This window comes from Denticeps clupeoides, chromosome 6, assembly GCF_900700375.1.
Source record: "Denticeps clupeoides chromosome 6, fDenClu1.1, whole genome shotgun sequence".
Taxonomy (NCBI): domain Eukaryota; kingdom Metazoa; phylum Chordata; class Actinopteri; order Clupeiformes; family Denticipitidae; genus Denticeps; species Denticeps clupeoides.
This window is the reverse complement of record NC_041712.1, coordinates 2,158,664-2,184,169: the sequence shown is the minus strand read 5'-3', so window position 1 is coordinate 2,184,169 and position 25,506 is coordinate 2,158,664. Positions and strand designations below refer to the sequence as shown.

General features: G+C 40.8%; 4 protein-coding genes and 1 pseudogene across 6 annotated transcripts; 4 read left to right on the top strand and 1 right to left on the bottom strand.

Moving 5' to 3' along the window:
• The first annotated feature begins 920 nt into the window (after positions 1-920).
• On the top strand, positions 921-7,333 carry LOC114793151 (uncharacterized). 3 transcript variants are annotated; one of them, XM_028984887.1, is made up of 6 exons: positions 921-2,677; positions 3,829-4,053; positions 4,353-5,447; positions 5,681-5,849; positions 5,898-6,091; positions 7,312-7,333. In XM_028984887.1, exons 3-5 carry the CDS (start codon positions 4,490-4,492, stop codon positions 6,055-6,057), a joined length of 1,287 nt encoding a protein of 428 aa, XP_028840720.1. In that variant the 5' UTR covers positions 921-2,677; positions 3,829-4,053; positions 4,353-4,489; the 3' UTR covers positions 6,058-6,091; positions 7,312-7,333. The 3 variants fall into 3 exon arrangements, 1 of the variants encoding a protein (XP_028840720.1); XR_003750204.1 differs by lacking the exons at positions 3,829-4,053; positions 5,898-6,091; positions 7,312-7,333 and having other exon boundaries at positions 4,353-4,600; positions 5,787-5,849; XR_003750203.1 differs by lacking the exons at positions 3,829-4,053; positions 5,681-5,849; positions 5,898-6,091; positions 7,312-7,333 and having other exon boundaries at positions 4,353-4,600; positions 5,267-5,343.
• On the top strand, positions 7,190-9,806 carry LOC114793154 (m7GpppX diphosphatase-like; annotated as a pseudogene).
• A 1,039-nt stretch (positions 9,807-10,845) lies between these two features.
• LOC114792513 (cryptochrome-1-like) lies at positions 10,846-14,851 on the bottom strand. The gene is made up of 9 exons (XM_028983737.1): positions 14,734-14,851; positions 13,849-14,083; positions 13,578-13,772; positions 12,948-13,066; positions 12,518-12,663; positions 12,276-12,416; positions 11,827-11,994; positions 11,612-11,752; positions 10,846-11,237 (listed from the first exon to the last, which is right to left on the bottom strand). The coding sequence occupies exons 2-9, from the start codon at positions 14,061-14,063 to the stop codon at positions 11,082-11,084; spliced, it is 1,281 nt and encodes a 426-aa protein (XP_028839570.1). The 5' UTR covers positions 14,064-14,083; positions 14,734-14,851; the 3' UTR covers positions 10,846-11,081.
• A 334-nt stretch (positions 14,852-15,185) lies between these two features.
• Positions 15,186-17,623, top strand: LOC114791869 (m7GpppX diphosphatase-like). Its single transcript, XM_028982381.1, has 6 exons — positions 15,186-15,491; positions 15,777-15,927; positions 16,483-16,628; positions 16,842-16,955; positions 17,042-17,152; positions 17,237-17,623. The coding sequence occupies exons 1-6, from the start codon at positions 15,282-15,284 to the stop codon at positions 17,501-17,503; spliced, it is 999 nt and encodes a 332-aa protein (XP_028838214.1). The 5' UTR covers positions 15,186-15,281; the 3' UTR covers positions 17,504-17,623.
• A 456-nt stretch (positions 17,624-18,079) lies between these two features.
• Positions 18,080-22,750, top strand: LOC114791868 (ATP-sensitive inward rectifier potassium channel 1-like). The gene is made up of 2 exons (XM_028982379.1): positions 18,080-19,537; positions 20,467-22,750. The coding sequence occupies exon 2, from the start codon at positions 20,474-20,476 to the stop codon at positions 21,587-21,589; it is 1,116 nt and encodes a 371-aa protein (XP_028838212.1). The 5' UTR covers positions 18,080-19,537; positions 20,467-20,473; the 3' UTR covers positions 21,590-22,750.
• The last annotated feature ends 2,756 nt before the right edge of the window (positions 22,751-25,506 follow it).

Here is a 25,506-nt window from a genome sequence, read left to right as displayed (position 1 = left end):
AATATCAAACATTTAAGTACTTTAATTTTTACATGTATTTCATGTAAAGAATACAGTTTGTCATAAAATGTAAAACAGCCTACTTTTGTGTCGATAGCGGACATATACTGTAATAGTGTTCACCAAAATGTACTATTCACGTTGTTTTGGTGTATAAGAGGCATTCACACAGACAGCTGGAAGATGTCCACTCTACCAGCTAAGCCATAACCACTCTACGGCAGTTGGACTTGTAATTACGTTGTTTCAGGCCCTAAACTTCTATTTTGTATCAGTGTCAATAAATGGCAGCTTTATCAGCTTCAATCGTGTTAGGTTCAATACTTATCAAAGCAGCTTCAACCTAACAAGAAAGAAGTCCAATTGCCATGACCCAACTTCCAGATAAATCCGCTTGGATGAGAATATTCACCGATATGTGTGAAGAGTTTGTGCTGTTTGTGCCACACAGTTGGGCAAATTGCGGTACACAGAACTTGACGCTAAAAAGTAAACAAGGGAGAATCAGTAGCGGTTGTCTTTCCTGTTTGTATGTCTTTGATTACCATAAGGATATAAATTCAGTTTTTAGATGGACAAACAGAACACAATTATTTCAAAAACGAGTTTTTTCCCCTGCAGTCTGGCAACGCGCCTAAATTCAAACAGGCCAATCAGGGCACTGCATCTGGCTCCGCTAACGTCTGAAACGCTCCACACAAACTTTGCTTTGGACTACAGAAGCACGCCAGCAGTTTTCGGTTTCAAGGAGTGGGATTGGACTCAACCACAGCCCGTCTTCATTTACCGTGGTAAAAAAATAAAAGTTTAACTGGGTTTATTCTGTTTATCAAGAGTGTTGTGTTACGCACAGTGAAGGTCACAAACGACAATGCTGCCTTTGCTTTAGCTAATAGCATTAAGATTATCCACATTAAACTTGGAAAACAGCCTGGTAATGTAAATAATGCATGGTTAGACATGATTTGGAGACGGGTTTTATTAATGGTAATCTTTTAGTTAGTGTAGCTGCCTTTTAATGCTTCGGATAAAGGCTGTATGGATTTCCTCGTTTGACCTCAGGCTCAAACTTTAAGCTAGCTAACCTTGCAGCTTGTGTTGACAATTGCCATAATTTTGGTGTTTAAATTTTGAAGATGTATATTTGTAATATATGTGGATTGTCTGTTCAATCTGTTAAAGCATATGTTTTGCATTGCAAACTGCATCGTAATGAACCCCGTTGTATTTTTAAATGTGTTGAACCAAGTTGTAAGCAGGTGTTTTCTGGATATCCAGCTTTAAAGTCTCATTTCTATCGCCACCACAGTGGTACCACAACTGTTTCTCAGGATATGACCTTAATGGCATTAAAATGCACCGTTTCTCTTTGTGAACGCCAGTGTGACGGAACTAAAGCTTTGGTTGCTCACTTAAAGGAACACATAGAAGAGGGACGAACTGTGGTTTGCCCAGTGTGAGGATGCAAAAGTGTGTTCTCTGTAAAATCTTCATTTACCTCCCATATGTCTAGAAAACACAGACATTGTTTGGAAAGTGTGATTTGTGCATCAGTCAAAGATACTGAGTCAGATCCCACTACAAGTGGCATCATACAGACGGCTGACAGTGTCTCAGATGCTGAGGACTCTGTTGTGGATGGGTCTAATTTCACTGACCTGTATCTCAGAAATGTATGTATGTTTTACATTAAACTACAGGGACAGCATCTTCTTCCAGGATCTACCATTCAAACCATTGTTGAAGAAGTGCAGAATATACATGAATTGGGACAAACATATACTTTGAATAGACTAGGCTCACTTTTAAAAGATATGTCCGTTTCAGATGAAGACATTGTAAAAATCTCTGACACTGTAAAACAATCAGACTTGTTCTCAGCTTGTCACACAGGGCCGATGAGAACAGCTTACTCAAGAACCCAGTGTTTTAAAGATGTGTTCAAATATGTTGAGCCCAAAAAGGTGTTTTTGGGCAGCGACGAGAACAGGACAGAGAGATTTGTCTATTATGTTCCTGTGCTAAATACTTTGAAAAGTATGCTGGAATCTTGTTTTTGGCAAGGTCTCATGTCAGTAAATCCTAACCATATTTCCAAAACAGATGTTCTCAATGACTGTTGTGATGGTAAGGTGTTTATTTCAAACACATTTTTTCAGAAAAATCCAAGTTGTCTTAAGTTGGTTCTATACCAGGATGCATTTGAAGTCGTGAACCCACTTGGTTCTGCTAAAAAGAAGCACAAGGTTTTGGCTGTGTACTTCTCTCTACTCAACATCCCCCCACATGCCCGATCAAATCCTGATCATATGCAACTGGTTTTCCTGTGTAGAGAGAAGGATTTCAAGGAATTTGGCCATAACAAAGTTTTTTCAGAACTCCTGGCTGATTTGAGGGTACTAGAGGAGAAGGGGATAACAATAGTAGACAAATCTGTTGTAAAGGGAGCTCTCTACTGCATTGCCGGAGACAACCTGGGCTCTCATTGTATTGGTGGTTTTACAGAAAATTTCAGTTCATCTGAGTACTTATGCAGATACTGTCTGTTAACTCGAACTGAATTTCAGGGTGCTGATCCAGCCATCTGTGGACCTCAGCGGACCCCAGAAACGTACAGATCTGCCACTGAACAGCTTGAGACAGAAAACGTGTCAGAAGTACAAGGGATAAAGTTCAGGTCTGTATTTAATTCTTTACGAAACTTTGATGTTTGCATGCCCGGCATGCCCCCATGTCTTGGTCATGACATCTTCGAAGGTGTCCTCTCCCACGATGTTGCTCTTTACCTCAAGTACTTTATCAAGACTAATAAATGGTTCACCTACACAAATTTAAACAGGCGCATCAAGCAGTTTAAATACAAAGGAACAGATGCTTCCTCTAAGCCTTGTGAGGTCAGTCCAAAAACATTGAAACTTAGTGGTCAAGCTGTTCAAAATTGGAACTTCTTGAGACTTTTACCTCTCATAATTGGAGACAAAGTGCAGAACCCCCAAGATAATGTGTGGCAGTTAACTTTGCAGCTTAAGGACATTGTAGACCTAATTTGTGCTCAGCAAATTTCCAAGGCTCAGGTTACTTATCTGGATGCTCTAATCCAAGAATATTTAGAAACCAGAAAGGCACTGTTTCCAGATACCAACTTAAGACCTAAACACCATTTCTTACGGCATTATCCCGGGCTTATCCTGAAATTTGGCCCACTCATCAGGCTGTGGACTATGCGTTTTGAGAGCAAACATAGTTACTTCAAAAGATGCTCAAGGCATCTAAAAAATTTCAAAAATCTGTGTTTGACTCTTTCAGAGAGACATCAGATGTTTCAGGCCTTCCTTTCTGCTGGGGCAGTGAGTCCTCCAGCATTGCAAATAAAAGATTGCTCACCATTTTACCCACAACTTTACAGTGAGCAAGTTAAAGAAACAATCCTACATTTGGGCTTTACTGAAAGAAATACAACAATTCCTTTTGATGTGCAGTACAATGGGCTAACTTACAGGAAGGGTCAGTTTCTTGTTACGAAGAATGATGAGTCAGTAGAGTTTGGTGAACTCCTCCTCATTTTTGTTAAAGATGATTCTGCGCTTTATTTTCTGATGAGAGTTTATGATGTAGAATTTCTTTCATACTATCACATGTACTCTGTAAAAAATGACACTGGAAGATTAGAATGCAGACTCATCAGTGAACTGATTGACATGTGGCCATTATTATCTTACATGAAAAATGGATACCAGATTGTTCCACTGAAGCACAGCATCTTGTCCGAATAAATGCCTTGATGTTAGTGGGCCAGAGGCCAAACCATTTGTTTGTGTGTCTCTACAGATATGACTGAATCCCAGGTGCTAAAAAAGATAAGTGATGCAATAGCCAGAGTCCTTCCGGACCTTTCTGATCAAGTTGTCAAGTCGGTTGAAGATACTTTGAAGGCACTTGGGGCCACAACCACCGATGATTTAAAGTATATTACGGAAGGAGACTTGCTGCCAGTGTTAAAGCCCATACAAGCCAGAAGACTAGTGTAAAACATTACCACCACACTATGCCAGGGTACACTTGTCTAATAAGGCTGCACGATAATTGGAAATAGTTAAAATCTTAGTTTTGCTGAGTACAAGTGCCGCATCATCATTAATTTAGCATGCTCGCTGTGTAAATGAAAGTTATGTTTAAGGGAGAAATTTCAGTAATTTTGAGTGAATTGTGAAACCCAATCTGTAAGAATGATTGCCATATTAACTTTTGACCATACTGTGTAGCCTTAATATCTATAAATTTATTATTAACGTAGTAGCAAAACGTCGCTTAAGGTTTTATGCTTTCATATCTCCTTTGTTGTACTTTTACAGACTCAAGCACTTCAACACCAAACTTGGTGTGTTCCTCTCCAGTGGTTGCCCATTCCTCTCCATCTCCAGCCTCAGCTTCATCCTCACCACAGTCATCCACCACTACTTCATCACCTTCCGGAAGCTGTACCCCATTTATGCCAAACTGGGCTGACAGTTTTGAGATACCATGGCAGAAGCTCCCTGAGGAGTTAGTACAGAACTTGGAAAGACAGAAGAGGCCAAGTGCACGACAACGACGAGAAATGGTAAGGATTGTGGTGTCGGAAATGATGAAGATTTGTAAAAATCCAACCAAACACAACACTACAGAGATAGCAAAAAGGATGGTGGCCAAGTATCCAAAGTCTCTTCAAGATGTGATTGATAGTGATGTTATTGGGCTTGGATATCATTCCTTGGTAAAACAACTTAAGTCAAGAGTTGAAAATGTGAAACGACCTGACACACCAAGGATAAGAAAACGCAAGGCAGCATCAGATGACAACGATACAGATGAAATACCTGCTGAACAAAAAGCAAGTGTTCAAGACACATATGGCTGTGTTAGCTGGGAGCCAAAACATTTGCCACTTTCAGAGACTGTGGAGAGTCAGGTTGAAAAAAAAGAAGAAATGAGGAAGTTGTTCAAAGAGATTAACTACAATATAGATGTTGTGAAAGAACTAGTCAAGTGCACCTATTTCACACAGCGTAAAGACATCATCAAAGGTGCAAGCATCCAGAAACTATGCCAGGAATGGCCCTTTTTGTTCACAGAAGTTGGTATGACAGCCCACTTCCAGGAACTGACGGGTGTGAATCCTATGGAGACCTTCCTTACCAATGTAGACAAAAAGGGGGCACGTCTGTTAAACTTCCTCAAATGTGTTGATGCACAAAAACACAAACAAGTCCTGAATGCTCTTCTCAAGCTTCAGACTGAAAGAGGCCGGTCCAGCGGTTGCTCAGAAGAACTTGTCGAGATGGTGCTTCTTTTACTGGCTCACTTTGGTGAGAAGGAGGAGCGTCTGTTCCATTGCATCGAGATGACAAGCCTTCCAGGGGAAGTTCAGATGGAGAATGTGCCACCAACACCCTGCATTATTGTTTGTGGTAAGTAAACAGAGCTAAACCCTCATGCTTTTTTTCTCTTCTTGTTTAACGGCCACCCTCTTGTATTCTTGGCTTGTTTAGTTTGATGTCCCACACTTACCTTAGAAGTTCAACCAATAGGGTGACTAATCCTACGATGTATGTAGGATCCTACGATGCATGTATTTGTATATATGGTTGATATTGAAGTACTTGGTATGAAAATGTAATTATTATTTGTTGTTTATTCTCAGGGTCCTCCTGCTTCGCTGCTAAGACATTCATGTTAAGCATTGACCAAAAGGTTGTCAACGGCTGCATCACAACCTTCACCTCTGCAATTTGTCTTATGTTTGGCAGTTACTACTGCTTCAACATACACTACCCAGTGGAACTGCGATCAACACTGGAGTTCCTCCAAAGGTAAATTTATCATATTTACAAAACATAGCCTTTTATATGCTGCCTCAGTTTGTTATATTCTTCTCTTCTCTTTTTTTCATCAAGATGTTTCTTTTCCATAAATCCTGAGAGAGGCACAAAGGTTGAGTGCAAGAAGAAAAAACTGTGGTCAGTCAACCCCAGAGTTCTCACTCTCATCTCAGACATTGCAGACCATGAGTGGACCTAGACATACCCACAATGTTTGGCTATGATGTGAAAAGGTATGCTGTGTTTTACATACACTGCAGATGTTTTGTTGTTAAAACTCAGAGTTAAATTTCTGTAAGTCAGTGTAACAGTGACAAGTTTTATCACCTGATAACAGCACCAAAAATGTTAAGTTGGCTGAATATTTTATGTATATTTAAAAATGTTTTAATGTCTGGAATTATGTTCATAATACATATTAATTGAACAGTAAAAGGCCATCATATTTCATGGTGTAAACCCTTTTTTCCATTTTAATTTGATATTATAATTGGGTAAAACAGTGTCTCTGTAAACAATAAAAAAAAACTTTTATTGTAACAGTAAAGTATTAAATTTAACAACTTTTAACTGTAAAATCAGCAATACTAACATCATTTTACTGTTACCAGTAGAAAATGTTTTACCTTATTATTTACAGGGAGGTTTTGCCATATTTAATTTAGCTATTAAAAGTTAAAACTGCAAAACATTTATTTTTGCAGTAACTTCTGGGAAATTTAACAGAATAAACATGTATTTTAGAATTTAGACCGTCAATTGTGCAGTAATAAAATGTCATGTTTTGTGGCATCAACTTTCTTTTATACAGGATTTTCATGTTCATGTTATGGCAAAGTAATGCTTTTTTTTAAAGTTACAACTTTTATTTTTACAGTATAATATTGATTAAAACACTATTTTAAACAGTAAAATTAACAGTAACGATACTTTTCTACCGTAAAAGAAGAAAATGTTTCACTGTCATTTTTACGGTGAAATTCTGGCAACCACAGCTGCCAGTTTTTTACCGTAAAACAACATTTTTTTTTTACAGTGCATGTGAGCTGTATGTAATGGGTTGTTGGATGATTGAGATCCATTACACTTCCATCTTTCTTTCTTTGTGTGTGTTATATGTTGAGTAGGTGTTCTGAATGCCTAGCCTGCCTAGTCTCACATGCAATCCACAAAACCTACTCAACATATACACACACACAAAGAAAGAAAGAAATAAAGAAATTTATATATTTCAGGTGAAATCATACAAATCATATCTACAGGTATTTATAAAATAAAGTTAATCCAACATGAATATATGTATAATTTTATATATCTTTGGAGAAACGACAGCGTAAAATAATAAAATTAAAATAATTCATTTTGGATTAACTTTATTTTTATAAGTTATATATATTTATTATATGTGTTATAAATATAAATAAATGTTTTCAATATTTACGACCTAATATAGTCTGGATTTTTCAATACGTGAGTGAACACAGAGTCGTCTGGCTGCTGAGGTAAATCTTTGATGAAAATGGCGGACACAGGCAAGAGGGAAGTTTGCGAAGACGTGGACGAAACTTGCAAACCCACCGCTGCAAAGCTGCCGAAATGCGGTGCAGAGAACCAGCCCGACTGCGATGGTGGAGGCGAGTGTGCAAACGTGCTCTCAGGGTTCAAAGTCAAGTCAGTGCTTAGAGATTCGGCGCGGGATAAAACCATCTTCATTCACGGAACGGTGAGAAATGTATCTCACCTCCTTCCTTGTTCGTTAAACCGATTCTATGTGTTTGGTTTGTATTTTACGACGATTCTTTATTTCAAATACACTGAAACAGACGGTCACGTGACTGCATCTTCTCCGGTTTGGTGGACATCTGTTTCATCCCGCGTCACTGCCGATTTGGCATATAAATAAGTTTTCTTCTCGGCACAGTTATTTTATAAAATGTCTCCATGAAGAAGCCAGTCTCTTCTATCCAGTGCTGGGCAATTGACACTGTCCTGCTTTATCATCCACCAGGTGGAGGACCAGGAGGCTGTGGTCATTTTGGAGAAGACTCCCATGAGACAGGACAACCTGGCTGAGATATTCCAAAAGTCCAGGCTGAAGCTGCAGATGAAGAACGACATCTACAGCACTTACCAACTTCAGCCCCCAGCCCATTTAAATGGTGCGTAATGCAAAAATGGATTTATTTCCGAGAATGAAAGTGAAGTGATTGTCATTGAGAAACACAGCACAGCTGTGCCCTCTTTTAACCCATCAAAAAGGCACCATCCACACACACTGCTCCCTGGCCGTGGCATTTACATTTACGGCATTTGGCAGATGCCCTTATCCAGAGCGACTTTCACACAGTGACTCCTTCTGCTTCTGGTGTCACCGTGTGAAAGTGAAGCGATTGTCATTGTGATACACAGCACACAGTGTACACAGTGAAATTTGTCCTCTGCATTTAACCCATCACCCTGAGTGAGCAGTGGGCAGCCATGACAGGCACCCAGGGAGCAGTGTGTGGGGACGGTGCTTTGCTCAGTGGCACCTCAGTAGCACCTTGGCAGATCGGGATTCGAACTGGCAACCTTCTGATTACGGGGCCGCTTCCTTAACTGCTAGGCCACCACTGCCCTACACTGTGTTGTGACAGTGTATCACACGTTGCTGCATGTGCTCATGGTGGTTCTTTTTTTTTTTTCTTTTTTTGGGGGGGGGGGGACTATCAGTCCCCAACCCTATTTCATATGAACAAAATCAGTGTGTAAAATCAGGATTTTACTGTTTTTATTTATATGCTTAAATGAGAACCGTTCAATTCTAGAAATCAAGACCACAGTGATCTGCCCTGCCACACAGAAGCATGTCAAGAAGTATTTGTCTCAGGAGATGTTCCTGGTGGAGGAAACAAGGGAAGGACTACCTCTCCACCACCCTCCCCTATATTGAGAGCCAGAGCTTCAGTGTGCAGGTGTGAGTCTTGCGCAGCAGCCAGCTTTTAGATCGAGTCTCTAATTAAGTCGTTTTGTACCATCTAACCCCCCTTATAAAATACATTCAACAATGCTCTGCATTTCAGACATTACTGATATTGCTACCTTAACCATGGAGAATCTAAAGTGCCTAAACTCTGCTATGAACTTCAATCAAAAGTCTTTTTATTTGATTTCTATCTTTTCCACAGTGGGTTTATAACATATTAGAAAAGAAAGCCGAGGCCGACCGAATCGTCTTTGAGGATCCAGATCCAGATACTGGATTTGTTTTGCTACCTGATTTTAAATGGGACCAAAAGCAGGTAAGAGGCATCATGTGAATGGTGTTAGAATCCCATTGATGTTTTAACAGCAGGGAAAAACAGTTCATGTCATTTGACTTTTATAGCTGTATGACTTGTACCTGATTGCGATTGTTCACCAAAGAAACATCAAAAGCCTAAGAGATCTCACATCAGACCATCTTCCACTACTGAGAAATATTTCCAAGAAAGGAAAAGTGAGGATTTTTTTCTGATGAGAACATTTGTTGAATTGTGCGTGCAATTGAGATTTTTCCTCCAGGATTTTGTGTTCTAACAGGAGAGCATCCAGAAGCAGTATGGCATGCCTGCATGCAAGCTCCGGGTGTACCTGCACTACCAGCCTTCCTACTACCACCTCCATGTCCATTTCACCTCTCTGAACTACGATGCCCCGGGCTGCGGTGTGGAGCGGGCCCATCTGCTCACTGATGTAATCATGAATCTGGAGGCGGACCCCCAGTATTACCAGAACCGCACCATCAACTACACCCTGCGTGCAGATGACAATCTCTTACTCTGATTCAGGGAGGCCGGGAGATGCTAAAGATTTTTTTTTACTACTTAATCCATTATCTGTTCATGTTTGTGGACTGTGTTTTTAATAGTTACATTATGTGTAAGTTGTAGTTGTTGCCGTGTTTATTAAATTTTAACTGAAAGATAATGATTTGTTTTTTGAACTGATATTAATCACCGAGAGTTCTAGTCATATTGAGGAAGTAGCATCTAATGTTACGTCCCTGGACGTATGCTCTCACGTGTTCTGTGTGGGTGGCTGTGTTTTTGTGTCCTGTCTCTTTTAGGTTGACTTTGTGGGAGGAGTTGAAGCCTACCAGCTCCATCTACCATTGGTCACCTCCACCTAAATAAAGAGACTTCAGATGGTGTTTGGGGAGGTCCCCAGGTTCTGCTAGGCCTTTACTCTTTTGGGAGGTCCCCAGGGTCCATGGAGATCTGCAAGGAGCTCCATTGGGGATCTCATTTGTGTGTGTTGTTGCTTTGTGTGATAGACCCCTTTGTTGTTAGCCTGTGTTAGCCTGTTAGCTTTATGTGCCCTTTTTGTTAACTTTTGTGCGTGTTTGAGTTATCCCGGCTGGAAAATCCCTTCCTTTAGGCTGTACTGATGTTGGTTAGCTTCTCACTGTAACTATAAGCACTGTTTGTATGCTTTGTTTGGTTGTGTGTGTAACAGCGGACATCCTCCTCTCCACACCCTTGTCTCGTTTCTTAGACCCCTAGATTTAGGAACGTGACACTATTTTCTGGCCAGCAGTGTAATATTTGAATGTTTTCTTGACTATATGAACTATATAGACAATAGTATTGGAACACAATTACTTAATTGTTGAATTTGGGCTTTTAAAACCAGCCAGCCACGCAGTCCACATTTAAAAATGGGAATCCGGTTGTGTCGTTCTGAAGAGATGCCTAGTAGAGCATGGGTTTCTAATCCTTCCAATAAGACGGTTCATGTGATATTTTTTTCCCCCCCTGTTGGATGTTCCACTGTACGTGGGTTGTGATTTCAAGTCATGGCTCGGATCTTGTGTATGTGGAGGTTGCCCGCTGTGCAGTCAGTGTGAGTTTCCTTCAGCTGTCCAAAGACATGGACACTATATGAATTGGTAACTGAATCGTCCGTATGTGTGATTGTGTGAGTGAATAGAGTGTCTGTTATTGGTTGGCTGATGCCCCGTCCTGGGTGTGTCCCTGATGAGTGTCCCAATTATACTCAACTCTCAACCCTGAAAGTACCAAAACGGAATGTGTTTCAGTGGCCCTTGATTTTGGTGAAAAGCACACACCACTGGTTGTGGACATTTACGACATAAGTTCAATGCATCACAGCACTACCAGAGTTTAAAAAACGAGAAACACCATTATAACTTATACACTTATTTTGACAAGCAAGAAGTCCTGAATGTGTGTGAATGAATTTTTACTTTATGTAGTCTCCATTTTTGTCCGTCTTCTTGCCAAAGGCAACTGGTGAATATACCCTGAAGTACTGGTGAAAGAAGGCGCTTGCTGAGAGCCACTGCCAGTTCCCAGCATTCAGAGCCCAGTCAGCATCCAGCAGGAGTTCCTCAAACACCTGCATGCAAATTGTGGGCAATGCGCAGAACACAACAAATATGCATTTAGTGTCAAACAAAGGCAAAATCTGCATACATGCATCAATACAATTTTTTCTGTCTTCATTTTGGAATTCAGTAGTTCTACTGCAAAATGTCCTGGAAACATCGCTGTTTCTCAAATTGGAATTGTTGTAGTTACTGCACCGCCTCTGTAGATGAAGTGAATTTAAAGTGAATTTAAACCACTCTGGCATAAACCGGTGACATTCGACCTCACCAACGCATGCATATGACAAACGCAAGTTCTCGCGGCTTCCACCGTAGGACATTTTAGCCCTAATTTTACTATTACAGAGAAACGTAAAAGTACAGATAACAGGAAGGACAAAACCTTTTGCCCCTCTTCCCAGCTGATCCACAAGTCCCCCCTGGTCAGAAAGCAGGCAACAGCATGTCTGGCCAAGTGGTGGATCCACCCCTCCTGTCTGAGTTGGGTCATGATTGCATCAATGAAGGGGAATCCTGTACGAGCCTGTACGCAGGATATCACACTTTTTATGTGATAAAAAGAGTATAAAATAAAAAGACATCCCATGTTGCACTCACCTCTCTCCATGCAGACAAGTATTCCAGGTTGCTGTCCCAGTCCACCCGCACACACACAGGATTACCCTCCATTCTGTCAAAGTTAGAGATTCCCCTGCCTGCAGTATAGAAGAACTCTCTCCACAGCAGCTGTCCATGTAGGGAGACAGGCGGCTGGCTGTGCTTCTTCTTCAGGGGAACAAAGTGGAAAACTATTTAATTTAAAGAAAAGAATCAAACTAATTGATAAGCAATATGCTTATTGATTTTTTTTACCTTTATAAAAAAAGAATTAAACTGAAGTCTAAGTTTGACAATCTCACAACTCATTTACTTTTAAAAAATAAATTGTTCTGTTTATATGGAGACAAATCTAACAAAATGTTAGTTAATTTACTTGCAAATCAAAATATTCCTAAAATTTGAATGGTTCAATACAAATCAATTTAAAGAAAAAGAAAGGGACACACCCCTTGATATATGCCGACCAGCCTCCACCAAAAGGTGCGGACAGACAGACAGCCGAACTTGAGATATGGACTGAGGACAGTGGTGCTGGGACTCAAGGCATTTGGTGACGTATTCGGTTTCTCGAAGCTGCAAACCCACCCCTACAGGAGAACAACAACAAAGGGGTCTGCATATTAGTTTTCTGTACAATGTGACAAAATGCCAGTTGTCACTTTTGAAAGCAGGAATACCATGGTGATACCGTTCTCTCCATGTATTTATCCAGCCGTCGCAGAGCCTCCTGCTCCCCTCCAGGATAGATCTCTGGACCGGTAAGCTGAGGGTCCTTCCCAAGTTCTTCAAGCGTGGGGATCCCATACTTCTCATCGTGCGTCTCTGTGCATTTTCCTAATTGAAGATAAAAAATAAATAAATTTAAAAAAAAGATGACCTGGACCATGTTCAGGTAAAGAACTTTCGTTCTCAGATCATGTTAAAATGTGTTGGAGGATCAATGCACTAATTTTCCATAGTTATATGACTATTAATATTTAATGTATTCATTTAATAATAATATATATCCAAGGAGAACCTAATTTTGACCAGTCATATGAATCTTCAACCTCTCAACCAGAGTGAATTCTGATGCTATCACTGGTTCTGTTTAATGTCTCATTCATCTTAATTCGTACCATTCATTTCCTGTAGAGTTGGTGAAGGTAATGGTCTTTGGGGCGGCCCGATGGTTTTAACTACTGTCTGGAAGCGAACGCAGGTGAGTGGAGCCTTACCATTGTTCTCCTCTATAATCCTACAGAAATGAAAGAGCACAGACATGCAATCACGTCCCATTACAGTACTGAAGCATACATACGATTTTACATTTACAGCATTTACCAGAAGCCCTTATCCAGAACGACTTACAATCAGTAGTTACAGGGACAGTTCCCCTGGAGACCTTCAGGGTTAAGTGTCTTGCTCAGGCACACAATGATAGTAAGTGGGGTTTGAACCTGGGACTTCTGGTTTATAGATGAGTGTGTTACCCACTAGGCTGCTAACATTCAAACCATGAACAACTTCCAAAATCTAAAATGGCTGTATGTAAGCTTTTTCATATACTACTTCTCTTTTTTTTTTGGTACTATTTTGCTGGTACTATTCATCCTGACCCATGGGATTCTTTTTCTCTTGTCTTAAACCAGATACAGGAACATTCCTTTGTCTTCCTTTAATACTTTTGATTTATGAGCAAATGCCATCGTTCCTTCTATACTGTGCATGTTTAATAAGAATTATTTTGTTCCTTATCAATCACTTACCTCTCAATATTATAGAGAGTGTGTGAAATCTTCTGGATTACTTCCACCCCATGTTCCTCTGCCAGCCTCAGTACCTCCTTGTCTCGCTGCTGACTGTAGGGCTCAGTGTCCGTCTCAAAAGTCAACCTTGTGACACTCCACTCTCGGAAAAGTTCAGGAAAAACATCGCCGGGCTTTCCCCTGACGACAAAAAGCCTGGATGGGGGAAGAGTCAGGTAACTCCATCATCCAGCAACCAAGCGGAAGTGTGCCGCCCACCCACGCCCCTCACCTGGAGTCCAGTTCCCTCAGACTGCGATCCAAGTCTTTCAACGCTCCGACCAGGAATCGCCAACGGTTGATGCCGACGTTGGCGGCGGCAGCAAACCACGGGTCGAGTATGAAGATGGGGTACAGGCGGCGACAGTCCCGCAGTGCCGCCAGCAGCGCCGGGTTGTCATGCAGCCTCAGGCCTTTCCGGAACCAGTGAATGCAGCTGTGGCTCATGTCCACAGTGTTGCCGGCACCTCACAATGGGGGAAACAAAATTATTTTGTTGACCTTTGACATTTTGTCCATGTCGGTCCTGCCCCTTGTAATTAAGGTTTTACATTTTAATGTACAGCACTTTGGTCAGCTCCTTTGTTGGTTTAATGAATATGGTATGGTATAACGTGCACAAGACTATAATTCCCCACCAATGCCCCATCTCCCTGATAGTTATTATATGGAAAATATATATAATTTGGGTTAAAATACTGAAAATTCATGACTTTTTGATCATTTTGGGCTAAAGTTGATTAAGTGATTTATGAAAAAAAATCTGAAATCTGATGTATGAGTATTTTTTTTGTTCGTCTACATGTTTGGCAACGAAGGTCTCGAAAAGTGCCGGGAAAGGCATCATCACACTATAGATGTCGTATAAGAATAAAGAACTCCTGCCACAAGCTGTAACAGGGACAAAATGAACAAAACCTCCCGAGGAGGGCATAACGGTTAATAAGCCCATCACATTCTGTTTAACGAATACAACTAATACAACTACCTTGCAACCAATTTGCGCTGCCGTAACGCGCCGCTGTTTGTGACGCCCGACGCACTCGAACTACATAAACAGCGCGGGCGGGTGAAACTTAAGTATTTGAGTGTAGGAATGTAGATATATATAACTTACGAAGAGCGCAAAGCAGACTCGAAGCAACATTCGCGGTGACAACAACTGCACGTTTTGTAACGACATGGCGTTACTACACATGAAGGCGCTGCTCGCTACCCATCTATCCCTACGAGGCTCAAGAACTTTACGTGAGTTAAGAGAGACGACCCGTTCCACTTTCGCCTTTAGTCACATGGTAAGTACTAGCGCTCCTGATTGGCTAAAACGATTTAAAAGGAACACGTTATCAGCTCGGGACAACCTTCAGGAATAAACTTGATATAATAAAATAATAAAACATAATTCATTTTGGATTAATTTATAAAATAAAGTTAATCCAACATGAATATATGTATAATTTTATATATCTTTGGAGAAACGATAGCGTAAAATAATAAAATTTAAATAATTAATTTTGGATTAACTTTATTTTTATAAGTTATATATATTTATAATATGTGTTATAAATATAAATAAATGTTTTCAATATTTACGACCTAATATAGTCTGGATTTTTCAATACGTGAGTGAACACAGAGTCGTCTGGCTGCTGAGGTAAATCTTTGATGAAAATGGCGGACACAGGCAAGCGGGAAGTTTGCGAAGACGCGGACGAAACTTGCAAACCCACCGCTGCAAAGCTGCCGAAATGCGGTGCAGAGAATCAGCCAGACTGCGATGGTGGAGGCGAGTGTGCAAACGTGCTCTCAGGGTTCGAAGTCAAGTCAGTGCTTAGAGATTCGGCGCGGGATAAAACCATCTTCATTCACGGAACGGTGAGAAATGTATCTCACCTCCTTCCTTGTTCGTTAAACCGATTCTATGTGTTTGGTTTGTATTTTACGACGATTCTTTATTTCAAATACACTGAAACAGACGGTCACGTGACTGCATCTTCTCCGGTTTGGTGGACATCTGTTTCATCCCGCGTCACTGCCGATTTGGCATATAAATACGTTTTCTTCTCGGCACAGTTATTTTATAAAATGTCTCCATGAAGAAGCCAGTCTCTTCTATCCAGTGCTGGGCAATGGACACTGTCCTGCTTTATCATCCACCAGGTGGAGGACCAGGAGGCTGTGGTCATTTTGGAGAAGACTCCAATGAGACAGGACGACCTGGCTGAGATATTCCAAGAGTGTAGGTTGAAGCTGCAGATGAAGAATGACATCTACAGCACTTACCAACTTCAGCCCCCAGCCCATTTAAATGGTGTGTAATGCAAAAATGGATTTATTTTTTGAGAAACACAGCACAGCTGTGCCCTCTTTTAAGGCACCATCCACACACACTGCTCCCTGGGCGTGGCACTTTCACACGGTGACATGGCAAATTGTGCCCTTCTGCTTCTGGTGTCACCGTGTGAAAGTGAAGCGATTGTCATTGTGATACACAGCACACAGTGTACACAGTGAAATTTGTCCTCTGCATTTAACACATCACCCTGAGTGAGCAGTGGGCAGCCATGACAGGCACCCAGAGAGCAGTGTGTGGGGACAGTGCTTTGCTCAGTGGCACCTCAGATCGGGATTCGAACCGGCAACCTTCTGATTACAGGGCTGCTTCCTTAACTGCTAGGCCACCACTGCCCTAAACTGTGTTGTGACAGTGTATCACACGTTGCTGCATGTGCTCATGATGGTTCTTTTTTTTTTTTTTCGGGGACTATCAGTCCCCAACCCTATTTCATATGAACAAAATCAGTGTGTAAAATCAAGATTTTACTGTTTTTATTTATATGCTTAAATGAGAGCCGTTCAATTCTAGAAATCAAGACCACAGTGATCTGCCCTGCCACACAGAAGCATGTCAAGAAGTATTTGTCTCAGGAGATGTTCCTGGTGGAGGAAACAGGGGAGGACTACCTCTCCACCACCCTCCCCTATATTGAGAGCCAGAGCTTCAGTGTGCAGGTGTGAGTCTTGCGCAGCAGCCAGCTTTTAGATCGAGTCTCTAATTAAGTCGTTTTGTACCATCTAACCCCCCTTATAAAATACATTCAACAATGCTCTGCATTTCAGACATTACTGATATTGCTACCTTAACCATGGAGAATCTAAAGTGCCTAAACTCTGCTATGAACTTCAATCAAAAGTCTTTTTATTTGATTTCTATCTTTTCCACAGTGGGTTTACAACATATTAGAAAAGAAAGCCGAGGCCGACCGAATCGTCTTTGAGGATCCAGATCCAGATACTGGATTTGTTTTGCTACCTGATTTTAAATGGGACCAAAAGCAGGTAAGAGGCATCATGTGAATGGTGTTAGAATCCCATTGATGTTTTAACAGCAGGGAAAAACAGTTCATGTCATTTGACTTTTATAGCTGTATGACTTGTACCTGATTGCGATTGTTCACCGAAGAAACATCAAAAGCCTAAGAGATCTCACATCAGACCATCTTCCACTACTGAGAAATATTTCCAAGAAAGGAAAAGTGAGGATTTTTTTTCTGATTAGAACATTTGTTGAATTGTGCGTGCAATTGAGATTTTTACTCCAGGATTTTGTGTTCTAACAGGAGAGCATCCAGAAGCAGTATGGCATGTCTGCATGCAAGCTCCGGGTGTACCTGCACTACCAGCCTTCCTACTACCACCTCCATGTCCATTTCACCTCTCTGAACTACGATGCCCCGGGCTGCGGTGTGGAGCGGGCCCATCTGCTCACTGATGTAATCATGAATCTGGAGGCGGACCCCCAGTATTACCAGAACCGCACCATCAACTACACCCTGCGTGCAGATGACAATCTCTTACTCCGATTCAGGGAGGCCGGGAGATGCTAAAGATTTTTTTTTACTACTTAATCCATTATCTGTTCATGTTTGTGGACTGTGTTTTTAATAGTTACATTATGTGTAAGTTGTAGTTGTTGCCGTGTTTATTAAATTTTAACTGAAAGATAATGATTTGTTTTTTGAACTGATATTAATCACCGAGAGTTCTAGTCATATTGAGGAAGTAGCATCTAATGTTACGTCCCTGGACGTATGCTCTCACGTGTTCTGTGTGGCTGGCTGTGTTTTTGTGTCCTGTCTCTTTTAGGTTGACTTTGTGGGAGGAGTTGAAGCCTACCAGCTCCATCTACCATTGGTCACCTCCACCTAAATAAAGAGACTTCAGATGGTGTTTGGGGAGGTCCCCAGGTTCTGCTAGGCCTTTACTCTTTTGGGAGGTCCCCAGGGTCCATGGAGATCTGCAAGGAGCTCCATTGGGGATCTCATTTGTGTGTGTTGTTGCTTTGTGTGATAGACCCCTTTGTTGTTAGCCTGTGTTAGCCTGTTAGCTTTATGTGCCCTTTTTGTTAACTTTTGTGCGTGTTTGAGTTATCCCGGCTGGAAAATCCCTTCCTTTAGGCTGTACTGATGTTGGTTAGCTTCTCACTGTAACTATAAGCACTGTTTGTATGCTTTGTTTGGTTGTGTGTGTAACAGCGGACATCCTCCTCTCCACACCCTTGTCTCGTTTCTTAGACCCCTAGATTTAGGAACGTGACACTATTTTCTGGCCAGCAGTGTAATATTTTAATGTTTTCTTGACTATATGAACTATATAGACAATAGTATTGGAACACAATTACTTAATTGTTGAATTTGGGCTTTTAAAACCAGCCAGCCACGCAGTCCACATTTAAAAATGGGAATCCGGTTGTGTCGTTCTGAAGAGATGCCTAGTAGAGCATGGGTTTCTAATCCTTCCAATAAGACGGTTCATGTGATATTTTTTTTTCCCCCCTGTTGGATGTTCCACTGTACGTGGGTTGTGATTTCAAGTCATGGCTCGGATCTTGTGTATGTGGAGGTTGCCCGCTGTGCAGTCAGTGTGAGTTTCCTTCAGCTGTCCAAAGACATGGACACTATATGAATTGGTAACTGAATCGTCCGTATGTGTGATTGTGTGAGTGAATAGTGTGTCTGTTATTGGTTGGCTGATGCCCCGTCCTGGGTGTGTCCCTGATGAGTGTCCCAATTATACTCTAACTCTCAACCCTGAAAGTACCAAAACGGAATGTGTTTCAGTGGCCCTTGATTTTGGTGAAAAGCACACACCACTGGTTGTGGACATTTACGACATAAGTTCAATACATCACAGCACTACCAGAGTTTAAAAAACGAGAAACACCATTATAACTTATACACGTTTGGTAGAGGTACAGTAGATTGATTAGAAATATATTTATGAAGTTGCTTTTTTGACTTGGTTACAGTCCAAGTGGTTTCCCCCAAAAAACAGGGTTTAGCCTCTTGTCATTCCTTCACTTTATTCTAATGCAAATTGTAGGCCTGGTGTTTTGGGGGAAGGGAAATGAGAGGTGGGAGGGTGAAAGAAGGAGAAGAAAGGGGAAGTGTGATTGAAGGCTTTCTTTGTGCAGGACAATACGCAGCCCCAGTTTTTATGAGGCTAAAACAAAATGGCAGGGGGCTTCATTGGTAACGTTATTCTCCTTGACTGATGGTCTTTAGCCAAGAGTGCGGCTGTGTGCTGAACTGACCACCAGACCCAAAGCGGTCCCCGTCTGAAAGTAGACGCACCCATTATGCTGGTGTGACTGGCTCTCCGCAGTGATGGGAATGCATTTACGTGAAGTGCAGTCTGGGTTCCACCAGTCTGACGAGTAGAAATGCTCTGGTTTTGTAACCACTGTTTAACGGTTTCTGTCTTTGTGTAGGCAGTGTAAACTGGGGCATGTGCCTAGGATTAGCATTTTTTTTACTGCGGATTAAATCGTTTTGGGACTTTAATGGCAATTTATTCAGTGGACAACTGTGAGATTTGAACCAATCCTTTCTGCAGTTTGGGAGGACGGGAGAAGGTTGCAGGTATGTGAAGTGGATTTTGAGCTCGGGTGGTTGGGAGTCATCTATTCTTCCTGTTTTACGGGCCCTATCGTTAACCTCTTCTTTATGGGTGAATGTGTACCCATGTGTGAAATACTCTTTAAAAAAAAGCTAATTTCTAGCAAGATTTATTGATTTTACGGGAGTAGTGACCCAAGTTAAACTATTGTGTAGATGTTGCCAAATGTTTGAAATGAAAGTAAAACATGGTGCAATTTACATACTTGGCACAATAAAAAATCTAGTAATATGATTAAACTCTTTACAAACAGATTTGAACCTAGAATAATGACGATATTCTCTCTTTAAAACCTGATATTCAAAGGGTTTGAAAAATAGGTCCTCAATAAATTTTAGACATCTTTCTACTATTGTATTGAGCAGGTAAAAGAGGGCTGAACAACAACAACAACAAAAAAATAATATTACACACATGAAGTAGAATGAAATATCATTTGGAAGGAAAAGCACTGTGTGAACAGGTTGGATTTTGAAGTCTGTTTGAAGAGAGAAAATGCGCTGGTCTTGGAGGAGCATGGAGTGAGATCACTATGGAGTGAGATCATGCAAGGCCTCATATGTAAGCATGAGGACTGTTATTCGTTGCGTGATGTCATAGCAGGACGTTCAGCAAGCTATGATGGTCAAGAAACAGGAAATTAGTGCATGTACTCATGTTTCTGCAACTTTGCCACTGACCATGCCACTGGTTGTATGGTGCATTTTACAGGACAGAACTGAATCAAACATACCACCAAGGTTACAAACTCTTTTATCAGTGGTTCTTTTATAAGATTTAGCATGGCATAGCTGATAGAGTAGATTAATAATACCTCAGTATTGTAGACAAGATTGGCAGACGTTGTACAGGCTGTGTATTTTATTTGAAATATTTTTTTTTACTTTTCTAGCCGAAGGATGTTCCAGTTCATCCAGAAGCACATCCACAGTCACTTAGCAGAGCACAGAAGCAAAAGAACCCGACTGGTGACAAAGGATGGTCACTGCAATATTAAGTTTGGCAACATCAGTTACTACAATCATGCTTTCCTTATGGACTTTTGGACAACCTTTGTGGAGATCCGCTGGCGTTTTGTTTTAAGCTACTTTGCAATTGCCTTCATTGGAAGCTGGTTCATCTTTGGCCTTCTGTGGTATTCCATAGCAAAGAGCAATGGAGACCTGTTGGGACAGAGTCAGAAAGATGGACACATCAAGTGCATCGAAAACGTTCATGGGCTTACAACTGCCTTTCTCTACTCTCTCGAGACACAGACTACGATTGGATATGGTGGGCGTGCCCTCACGGGGCACTGTGCAAGTACAGTGGTGCTGATTATCATTCAGTCCCTCATAGGTGCCATTATAAACTGCTTCATGTGTGGCCTCATACTGGCCAAAATATCGCTGCCCAAGAAGAGGGCCAAAACCGTGATGTTCAGTGACACCGCAGCCATCTGCCTGAAGAAAGGCACACTCTGTTTGCTTATACGGGTGGCCAATCTGAGAAAAACCCTGCTCATTGGCACCCAAATCTATGGCAAGCTGCTGAGGACCACAGTAACCCAAGAAGGAGAGACCATTATTTTGGACCAGGTCAACATTGATTTTGCTGTGGACGCTGGAAAGGACAATCTCTTCTTTGTTTGCCCACTGATGCTGTACCACATTATTGACAAGTCCAGTCCCTTTTTTGAAATGGCGGCAGACACGCTTCTTCAGCAGGACTTCGAGTTGGTGGTCTTCCTGGATGGTACGGCAGAGTCCACAAGCTCCACCTTTCAGGTGAGAACCTCCTACACCCCGCAGGAGATCCAATGGGGCTACAGCTTCCTGCCTGTCATCTCACGCACCAAGGAGGGCAGGTACCATGTTGACTTTTCCAAATTTTCCAAGACAGTGCAAGTGTCTGCGCCGCACTGTGCCCATTGCTTCCACAGCGGGCACAAGCACAGCCAGGAGATACAGGAGAAACAAGGCATTGATAACCCCGGATTCGAAGTGATTGACATTGATGACGTCACAGCAATGTGAGCAAGAAAGTGTCTGGACGATGCAGTGGTCTGCAGTCTGCATTGTTTTCCATAAAGATATGTTTCACTCCTGGATGCACTGTAGCACAAAATGCTAAGCCAGTTACATAACCAAATGGGTGGCTGATGGGTAAAGCAATCACACTTTTTCTTTAAAAAGCAAAGCATGCTTTTTCTCTTTGAGAAAGAAAAACTAAAAGTTTCACTGCACTAACAATGCAAGGATACCAGGCCTTGTCCTTTCAATGCCACGGAGAGAAATGAACAGAAGAGGCTGTTTCGTGATGCTGTAATAGGCAGTTATTTTTCTTTTTAAAACTGCATTGGCGCCTTTGAAGGACCTTTAGCATTTCAGAAAGGTGAAAAAACACACAGTTGGCAACCGAGAGAGGATTATGTTTTAAGACTGTCTTAATGAAATATTTAGGGACTTTAAATTCCTTAAATTCTTTAAACCTTATGTAATCTGATTTTGTGTTTTAAACCTGGAACACAAAAGTAAAACTGGTATTGTTTAGATAATATATATTTATATTATATCATATATAATTATTTATTTTTTACACTGGAAGCCTTACACCTAAAAACTAAATATTTTTCCTCAAAATGACAGACTTTTTTTTTATAGTAGAAATTTTAGTAGATATTAGTAGAGATAAATAATTGATTTATTTACAATAAGAGAGCAGAGTTCGAGATGCTTTCCTGCTCAAGCACAACTCCCTGGAGAACAGCTCAGGGGAAATTACATAATGAGTTGAATCCTATATTTGAAATGGGAAGAGACAGAACTCTGCAGCTCTCTGGGTTTGGAAATACCAGAATTATTTAGACTCGTCATCAATATGTACAGTATTTAGATATGTTTCTGAATGTATATTTATTTTTTGTATGTGAATACTGGATAAAAACTGGGAACTATATTACAGATGCATAACAGTTTAAAATAAAGTTACATTTTGGGGTCGAGTTTGGTTAGACGTTTAAGGGTATTTTAAGAATTTTAAACTTATTAAAGGAAGGCAATAATGTCTGGAGCACGTTGCCTATTACCCTTGATATGATCAATTAATTATCAATTAATACATGCATTTCTCCTTGAGTTCTGGATATTATATTAAAGACTCGTAAAAGCAGTTTATAAAAGATTTTGTAACTATGCTCGATGGACAGATTGATTTATAACATAAATAAATCTTTTTTTTTATGTGAACAAAAGAAACTATGTTGTTTAATGGCTTTAAGATGTAAAAAGCCATATGAGATTAAATTAAGTGGATTTAGGGCTGGCTTTAGGGCTGGTCACTTCCTGCTTTACATCATGAGTATTTGAAATCATTTATCACAGAAATATTTTCCAAAAAAATCTTTTCCAAAATTGTTTTTGTGAGCCCTCAAAAATCTTCATGTTAAGAATGACTAATTTAGTCGTTCTAAATAGTCATAGTCGCATTGTCTTCCTACAAAACCTTGTGCACTATGAGTACGTTGCACATAGGTCACTGAAGGCTTAATGCAGGTAAGCTCCCCACGTGGGGATCTGTTTCAGTGATTATTTGTAGACTGTAGCACTCTAGCTGACTAAGTGTGTCTGTACTAAGATTTGGAGCTGAAGTTGTGTTGTAAACAACAATGTCAGATCTTTCAAATATACGGCATGATTTGTAGAACATTTCCGTTCAGCCACGGATGACAGGGTCCAATAATTATTATTACAGCAGCTTTTGTATTTTAGTCAAGGTACTAGTTTGGACTGGACTGGAATGAACTGTGTGATTAGGAATAGGAATGGGTTGTTGGATGATTGAGATCCATTACACTTCCATCTTTCTTTCTTTGTGTGTGTTATATGTTGAGTAGGTGTTCTGAATGCCTAGCCTGCCTAGTCTCACATGCAATCCACAAAACCTACTCAACATATACACACACACAAAGAAAGAAAGAAAGAAATTTATATATTTCAGGTGAAATCATACAAATCATATCTACAGGTAATCCATCCACCTGTCTTTAAAACAGCCAGGGTTATTCCAATCCTAAAGAAACCCACTGCGGATCCAGACATCATCAACTACAGAGCAGTGTCTCTTCTCTCAGAACTAATATTCATTCTAGCAGATTCTTCACCACATCAGGATCTTGCTATCTACCTGAACAACTCTCAGATCTCTCCTTCTACAACTGGCCAACAAAGCCAAACATGGGGTAGCACCATTTTCAGAACCCTCATTATACCTCACAATGCACCTCGCACTCCATGACCCTTGCCTGGTCCTTCATCTAGACTCTTCTCTGTGTTGGACCCTGGGTGGTTGAATGAACTTTTTCCTCGAGGTCAGAACAGCACAGTCGCTGAATATTTTTCACATATATATTTGGCAGCTTAACACGTTCCTATTTAGAGAATACTTAGACTAACTTGTAACTTTCTTATAGTCTGACTAAGCATAAGTGAATAACAGAGTGAACAAAATTATTATATTCATTGTTTGAGTCCTAGTGAATCAGAACTGATTATTTCATTGATGGATACATGAAAGCACACTGTAAGTTGCTCTGGATAAAGGGTTCTACTAAATGTCGTAAATGTAATGAGTGGACTTCACAAGATCTCTGAAGGTATGCTCTGGTATCTGGCACCAAGCTGTCTGTAGATGATGCTGGAGTCCTTGAGGCAAGGTGTTGCTTCCATGGACCAGACTTGTTTTTCTAGAACATCCCACAGATACTTGACTGGATAAGATCTGGAGAATTTTAAGTAAACACATTAAATGTGTTGTTGTGTTCCCAATTATTTAACCATTTTTGAGGTGTGACAGTATGCATTGTCTTGCTGAAAGGAAATACCATTTAAATAAAGGGGTGTAGTTAGTAAACATTGCCTGAACATTGCCCAAAGCATCACACTGCCTCTTAATGGCTAGCCTTTTTGCCATAGTGCAGTAGTCGTGTCCTGTAGTCAAGTGTTCCCAAAGTAAGCAATGTTAGCAATGTACATAGACCCGTCCACACATACGACCACACAATGTTAAAAGAAAATGTTCTTCATCAGAACAGTGTACCTTCGTCCATAATTCTTCCATTCCCCGATAACGGGTCAGCTTTCTTACCTGCTAGGCCCACCACCATATCACAGATACCACAGATTTAAAATTCCTGTCCAATATATTTAATTCAGCCTCTAAAGTTCCTCAGTATCTGTATTGTTGCACCCCTATTCTATATCCTGCCTTGATGGATCTTACAGAGATTTGCTGTACATCACCTTTAGATGTAGGCATGGGTGGAGTTTTGGAGTTGCAGTGTCCCCAATTGTTCTGCGGCGCATGCATGGACTTGGGGATGAATGTCTCTTCCTGGAAAAAATTAAAATACATCAGTTCTTTGAAAACCTTTGACATATGCCTGCTGAATGTAGTTATAGTCACTTAGCCACATACAAATCTTAGAACTATACCCACTTTGTAAAAATAGTTCCTCAGTTCACCATGTTGTTTTTCATTAGTCCCCACGTCTGTTGATGTACATTCTACCATTCTGGAGGTATCGTGGATATCGTCATACTGGACATGGTGGTAGTAGCCTAGTGGGTAACACACTCATGGTTGCCCACTGCTCACTAAGGGTGATGGGTTAAATGCAGAGGACACTTGTGCTGCTGTGTATCACAAGTGACAATCACTTCACTTTGTCATGTCTGTGTATATTCAGTTGTGTATTCAATCTTTGAGCAGTCTTAAATACACTTTATGGACCTTGCTTTGTGCACTGGGGAGTGCTGGCCTTGCCCAAACTCTAAAAAACAGTGCCACAGCCTTAATCCTCTTTTGTTGGTATAATTCTGACAGGCAGGCGACTTTTTTTTTCCCCAGACTCAACCAAACCCAGGCTTGCAAAGCAGTGAACCATGATTCTTCA